Source organism: Penaeus monodon, chromosome 6 (assembly GCF_015228065.2).
Source record: "Penaeus monodon isolate SGIC_2016 chromosome 6, NSTDA_Pmon_1, whole genome shotgun sequence".
NCBI classification, from domain to species: Eukaryota; Metazoa; Arthropoda; class Malacostraca; order Decapoda; family Penaeidae; genus Penaeus; species Penaeus monodon.
In genome coordinates this window covers 39650663-39658162 of record NC_051391.1, presented here as the reverse complement: position 1 = coordinate 39658162, position 7500 = coordinate 39650663, and the positions used below count along the sequence as shown (strand labels likewise).

At 46.9% G+C, this 7500-nt stretch overlaps 1 protein-coding gene across 1 annotated transcript in view; it reads left to right on the top strand.

Moving 5' to 3' along the window:
• Positions 1-901: 901 nt before the first annotated feature.
• Positions 902-7500, top strand: part of LOC119574455 (NHS-like protein 1) — a 78939-nt gene continuing 72340 nt past the window's right edge. Inside the window, exons 1-2 of the mRNA XM_037921681.1 lie at positions 902-1154; positions 3361-3469. Coding sequence (XP_037777609.1) covers positions 904-1154; positions 3361-3469 — 360 coding nt within the window. The 5' untranslated portion in view covers positions 902-903. The remainder of the gene's footprint in view (positions 1155-3360; positions 3470-7500) is intronic.

The following is a 7500-nucleotide window of genomic DNA, read 5'->3' as shown; positions in this document are numbered from 1 at the left end:
CGTGCCTCTTGCATGCCCCCTCTCCTTCTCTACCTCTCCCCCTCCCCCTTTCCTTCTTTACCGCTCTACCCCTTTCTCACTCTACTGCTGTACTTTCTCTCCACATACTACTATTCCCCTCTCTCTCTTTCCTTCTGCCCCACCTTGTATCATATTCCTGTCTTTCCTTCCCACTAGCTTTTCTTTTTCCTCTTCCCATTCTTCCTTTTCTTCTTCCTCCTCCTCCTCCTCCTCCTCCTCCTCCTCCTCCTCCTCCTCCTCCTCCTCCTCCTCCTCCTCCTCCTCCTCCTCCTCCCCCCTTCCCCCCCCTCCCCCCCCCCCTTAGCCTCGGGAGCACGGCCTGGGCACGGGCCGCAGGCTTGGCTGGGTCTTCTCCTTCTCCTTCTTCTCTCCCTCCTCCTCCTGCTTCTTCTGCGACTCGAGGAGGAAGCGAGGCAAAGTTGTGACGCTCGTGTTCGTGTTCAAGGTTGTTAGTGTGAACGCGAAAAAATAATACTCTAAACTTTTCTCTATGTGCTAGTAGTGTCTATGCGTTTTGCTTGCGGTGATTATTTTTAGCTTGGAGAGGAAGTGTGTGCATGTGTGTGGGGGTGGGGGTCCTTGCATGTATATGCAAGGTCTGTATAAGTACTAATGGATGTGTCTGTCATTGTGTGCATATGCGTGTCCACGATGCGCTGCAAGCTAGTGCCTGTATTAAGACTTGTAGTACTGATGAGATGATTGTTGAATTTGTTCTTTTATTTTCTGTGTCAGGGTGCAGTTTTTAGCTCACAGTTCACGATCACATTAGTTATTAGTTGATAATACATCAGTACCCTTCTGTTAATCTATTATTTATTAAAATGGGACGGAATACATTCAACACGAAACTAACAGCACAACCACCAAAACAACCTGCTTATGAATACCAAGCAAATACATAAAAAAATACTGACACGCCTCTTACTCTCCCAATTACCGAGACGATCTGCCTTTCCAGCCGAGGGCGACCTGAGGAGCTTCAGCGAGAGACGCGAGCACTTCAGGAGCCGCGATCCAGCCAGCGGCCAAGAGCTCTTCACCCAGGAGTCGAGGCCGCCCGAGCTCGTCCAGCTGTACCGCGACGCAACTGAGACGCCCATACACATCATGCGCGAGATCGACCAGCTCAGGTGGGTGGTCGCCTCGTAGTTGTCGTCATCGTCATCAGTATCGTCGTCATTTGGACCATCATTATGATTGTCTTTGTTATCATCACATCATCATTATCATCATCATCATCATCATCATCATCATCATCATCATCATCATCATCATCATCATCATCATCATCATCATCATCATCATCATCATCATCATCATCATCATCATCATCATCATCACCACCACCACCAAAGCCACCCTTATCGTTATCAATATCAATGTCATTGCCAATAGCTGGAACATTGTGAATGTACATCAGCTCAGAGGAATTCATGGAAAGAAAGGATAGAGAGAGAAGGCAGGTACGGGCTAAAGGTGGCCAAATGAGCTGATGGTATAAATGTCATCATCGTCATTAACAACGACATAGCCAGTTAATAACCGCTACCTCGTCATAACCCTAACTATCATCACTCCTACCATCGCCATCATTATTTTGAATATCAGTATCAGTAATCTTATTTTTGCGATAGAACATTATCAGTAATATCAGCAATTAATAGCACTACTACTAAACAAACAATTTTAACATGCTTAGAAGTCTACGCAAATTAGATTTCGTATTCCCTCCTCCACTTAGAATGCAGGTGATTTTTTTTTAACACGCCGACCTCCTCGAGTGTGCGAGATAGAGCCGATATTGTTAGTTTCACAGTGAGTAGTTGAGCGCGACCGCCGGGTGCTAGGAAGGTAAGTTAACGAACAGGCGGGAGGATGAGTCACTGGGAACGATAACAAGGCTAGTTTGTGCTTCTGAAAGTGCGAGGTTTGTTGTGCTCGGGTGCTGCCGGGGTGGTGCTGCATGAGGGGGGGGCGAAGGTTGCGATTTGTAGGAGGAGGGGGGGAGTTCTCTGGCGGCGGGGGGAGGTCTTTGTTTGATTCTGGCGCAGTCACTAGCTCTGGCTCTCGTCGTTGTCCCCCTGTCTCTCCCTTTATCTCTCTTTCTGTCTCCTTTCTCCTCTCTCTTTCTCATTTTCTCTCTCCTTTCTCCTCTCTCTTTCTCATTTTCTCTCTCCTTTCTCCTCTCTCTCATTTTCTTTCTCCTCTCTTCTTACCCTCACATTTTCTCTCTCTTCTTTCTCCTCACTCTCATTTTCTCTCCTCAATCTCACATTTTCTTTCTCCTTTCTCCTCTCTCTCTCTCTCTCTCTCTCTCTCTCTCTCTCCTCTCTCTCTCTCTCTCTCTCTCTCTCTCTCTCTCTCTCTCTCTCTCTCTCTCTCTCTCTCTCTCTCTCTCTCTCTCTCTCTCTCTCCTCCTTTTCTCTCTCCCTCTCTCTCTCCTCTTCTCTCTCTCTCTCTCTCTCCTCTCCTCTCCTTCTCTCTCCTCCTCTCTCTCTCTCTCTCCTCTCCTCTCTCTCCCTCTCTCCTCTCTCTTCTCTCCTCTCTCTCTCCTCTCTCCTCTCTCTCTCTCTCTTTTCATCTCTCTTCCTCTTCTCTCTCTCTCTCCCTCTCCCTCTTCTCTGTCTCACCATCTCCTTTCTCTATCTCCTTCTCTCCCTCTCTCTCTCTCCCCTTCTCCCTCTCCTTCTCCCTCTCCCCCTTTCACCCCCCTCTCTCTCTCTCTCTCTCTCTCTCTCTCTCTATATATATATATATATATATATATATATATATATATATATATATATATATATATATATATATTGGGAATAAGCGAAGGTTTTATCAGACGAACGGTATCAGAATGTACAAAGTTTAGAATGAGGCTAAGATGACGCTGGTAAATGTAGATTAGGAATTTATAGATCCAGGTATATTTATATATGAATGATTATACTAGTTACTCGGCTAGGATGATTGCCATAAATAAGGATTAAATTCCTAAGTTGAGTAGCCCAGTTAATGTGAAGAGATGAGACACGTTTATGGTAACGATCATCGATTAAGAATTTTTTGTGGTTTTGTGTAATTAAGCAGAGCATTTCATATGAGAATAAATCATGACGGAATTAATCGATTTGTTGTTTGAGTGTACTTTCGAGTCACTTATTTTGATACGTATTGATATGTTGGTTATGGAGAATGTGTTAATCTATAGTTATTTTGATATTGGTTATGTAGTATACGTGTTTATCAGTTTTTCCTTTATGTTACTGAGACTTCAAAGGTTGTGACCTAAACAAGTTACTTTTCTCTCATTTCGCTTCTATTGTACGTTTTTGCAATATGTTACAGAGATGACGGGATCCGGAGCTCCAGGTTCTTCATGTGCGAACCCGTCCTCGGCGACTCCCTTAAGAAGGAGAAATTACGAAAACTCAATCTGGACATCGAAACGAGAAGGGTGAGTACATATCATTTTTGTTTAGTTCCCCTCTCTAAGCGTGCGTTTTCTGTGGTGGGACATTTCCGTTTTCTGTATTGGGGACCGATCGCAGAGTGCGCCGAGTGTTCTTTTGATTCATTACTTTTCGTTTTACCTGTTGCAAGCGATCCCCCGTTCAATACGGCGATGCTTTGAGGAATATTTTATTAGCTGGGAATGGGGGCAGGAGGGAAGGGCGAGTAATATGGAATGGGACACGGGTGAGGGCTCTTGCGTTCGTTTCCGCAATCATGGTCGGATGGACGTGCTGTTTTAATGGAGGGTGTGGATGAAGGCGTAGAAAGAGTGAAAAAAGTGCAGTGACGGACGGAGGTAAGGGTCGACATGATAGTAATTGTGGCGAATTAAATAGCGTTTCTTGGGGAAGGCGAGGGTAGACGAGGAAGTCTGTCAATTACTGATTATCAAGAGAGGGGTCAAGGGACCGGGTCTCCATATTAAGGACGAAGGGTGTCGAGACTGCTGATAATGGTTTCTGGTGGAGAGGACAGTGCGTGAGCTATGGGCAAGGGGAAGTAACAGGACGTGATTGTTTAGTGACGAGGGCGAGGGGAAGGGATCTCTGATGCAGAGTAGTCACTGTGTGATCACGACAAGAACTGAAATAGAGCACGTGGGCGGAAGGCAAGGGTCGGGGTTTAACCGAAGGTATGGAAGTGGGGAAGGAAAGGGGGAATTTAAATGGGAAGTAGAGGTAAAGAAATAGAGGGAGTGGGAGTGTGGGGGAGGAACAATAAGGGAGAGGAAGTGTTTTCCTGTGCTTTATGACATTTAAGGGCTTGACTTGTCAAACCTTGTCTGCCATTCTTGCCTTCCCCCCACCCCACTTTGGCCCACTCTCGGTACGTATCCAATCCTTCTCCACATCGTTTCTCCCTCTGTTATCTTTCTAGTCCACTTTATCCTTTTATCCCACCCGTTCCATGCACACAGTATTATTTATGCTAATCCTTCCTGGACACACACACACACACACACACACACACACACACACACACACACACACACACACACACACACACACACACACACACACACACACACACACACACCACACACACACGCACACACGCACACACGCACGCACGCACGCACACACACACACACACACGCACGCACGCACGCACGCACGCACGCACGCACGCACGCACGCACGCACACACACACACACACACACACACACACACACACACACACACACACACACACACACATTCACATACTCATATACTCACTCTTCCTTTCACACTGACACTCTCTCACACACATGCACATACACACACATAGCATTAGTGCACACGCACTCAGGCACGCACTCATTTCTGTTTTACTATTTTTATCCGTCCGTCCATTCGTTTGGTGATTAAAATGCTTTGTTTGTAGCTCGAGTTTGCAATCACGTTCCTAATGCGTGGTTATTTTGGGATTGCATAGGATTGCATTTCTTCTATGGGATTTTAGGGGAGTTGTGTTGCGTGCGTTACGTTAACATGTTGGTTTCTGGGTCGTCACAGTGCGCCATATTTTTTCGTGCTGAATTGTAACAGCATCCGCCTTAGTTTTCTTTGCTTGATAAGGACGTCCTGGTTCGATGCTGAAGTGCAGTGCTTCATGTGAAAGAGGAGTGGGAGGAAATGGAGAAGAAAAAGAAGATATAGTTGAATGAAAGATGTGATTAATGAGAAAAAGAGATGGGGAGGGGGTTAGGGGGGATTGTGTGACTGGGGGCATCACATGACAGGTTGGTTAGCTTGAGGTTGCTTTGGGGTTGGCAGCGAGGGAGTGGGCGAGGGAGGGGGACAGGTGAGAGAGGAGGAGAGATGAGAGATAAGGTCGAGAGAGGAGAGCAGTTGGGACAAAAGCAGAGGCCGAGGAGTAGGGTCATGGGGTGGAGAGATTGTAGATAGGTCGTTCTTTCTCTTCTCTTTTCTCTTTTCCCTCCTCTCCTCTCCTGTCCCTCATTTATCTTTCCACCCCAGTCATCTCCGCTACCTTGCCTCCCCTCCTTCTCTCCCACGTGTCACGTCGGAGGTCCACGCCGCGTGACGCCGCACCTCTGCCGAGCTGCGAGGATTCCCCGATGTACAAATCCTGCCGAAGGTGTGATCCGCACGCACGGCGCCTCTTAGCCAGGCTCCACGCGCCTCGATCGCGCTCTCGCACTCTCTTCCTCTCGTGCTCTCCCGCTATCCCTCTAGTTTCCTACCCCCCCCCCCTCTCTCTCTCTCTCTCTCTCTCTCTCTCTCTCTCTCTCTCTCTCTCTCTCTCTTCCTTCTCTTCTCTCTTCCTTCTCTTCTCTCTTCCTTCTCTTCTCTCTTCCTTCTCTTCTCTCTTCCTTCTCTTCTCTTCTTCTCTTCTCTCTCTCTCTCTCTCTCTCTCTCTCTCCTTCTCTCTTCATTCTCTCTCTCTCTCTCTCTCTCTCTTCTCTTCCTCTTCTCTCTCTCTCTCTCTCTTCCTTCTCTCCTCTCCTCTCCTCTCTCTCTCTCTCTCTCTCTCTTTCATCTCTTTTCTCTCTTCTCTTCTCTCTTCTCTCTTCTCTCTTCTCTCATCTTCGCTCATCGAACGCTTTCCTTTCATACCACTTTGTTTTCGGCTTTTTATTATTACCTGAGAAAGAAGGAAGGGGGAGACGAGAAGAGGGAGAGAGAGTGAGAGAAAAAGAAAGAAGAGAGAGATTTTGCGCACTCTCTACGGTCAATTAAACTTTCATTGAGGGTTACGAACGCTCAAGCGCACGCGCGTGTGCTCACATATTTGAAATTCATAAGATTATATACCCATCAGCAAAATTAATCGTATTACATTGCGTGCGCCACTGGCTTTTCTCTTTGACGGTAATGGGGTTTCAAAATACGCATGAGTGGTCGGCGCTCGAACTGCGGTTGCAGGATTGCAGGTCGGCGAACCACGAGGCCCGGCCGCTGTTTTCCTTCTCTCGAGCATAGGGGGTAAGTGGGTGATCGAGGGAGGCTGAGTTGCAGGCAGGTTGAGTTAACAAGTAGAAATGAAAAAGGGAGGGGCCATGCGTAGGTAAGCAGAGGTCAAGGAGAAAGATAGCCTGAATTGAGGAAGCAGAGATCGAGAAGAAAGAAAAAGCTGCAAAGGTAGGAAGGAAAGCATAGATCTAGAAGGGAAGGTTAGCTGGCAAGCAGAACTTGAGGAGGGGAGGGTAAGCAGGCAGAGCCAGCTCCCAAGCAAGCAAGGAGCGAATGAGAGCTTGATATGAATGGCGGCATGGCGTAGCGAGGGGAAGCAAGGAAGGGAAACGAGGGGCACAGCGAAGGCACGCGAGGTGGTTCCTCCAAAGGCTGCTTTCTCCTTTCTGCGAGATTTTTGAAAAATGGCCATTGCAAGGAGGTCTTCGCGAGGTGCTTGCAAATACGTCGGATTCCTCACACGCCTCGTGGTTATTGGTAATTGACTTGGCCGCAGTCCTTGCTTGCATGCGGTGGAATGAGGGGGGCAGGGGAGTGCACGCAGTTATGCAAAGAGCGTGGCGTGACGAAGGGCGTAAATTTTTTAGCGCACTCTTCTGTCCGACATGCCGCGCGCCTTTCGCTCCTGCGAAATGACAGGGCGGTCCCGCGGTTTTTGCTCGATTTTTTCTTTCTTTTTTACCTTTCATCCCACTTGCATTGTGTATTTTTTATCTTTATTTTCTCTATTTGCCTTTTATTCCTTTTCCATTGTCCATGCTTGCATCGTTACTGTTTTTTATTTTTTGTACAACTTCCGTGATCCGATTTTCGTTCGTGCTATTGTGTGCTATAAGGCCGGTTTGTTTTGTGTAGGATGTTTTGCGAGTTGGTTTTCGACAACGGTATCGATTCTTTCAATTGCACATGCAATGTCTTTTATATCACTTCGTGCACGATCATTGCATGTATTCAAGCATAGGATGGTTTGACATGCTTATCAATGTGTATTTTAATTGCCCATTCGGTATGTATTATTATATTTCTCAGAGAAACTGAACGATGGATAATTCA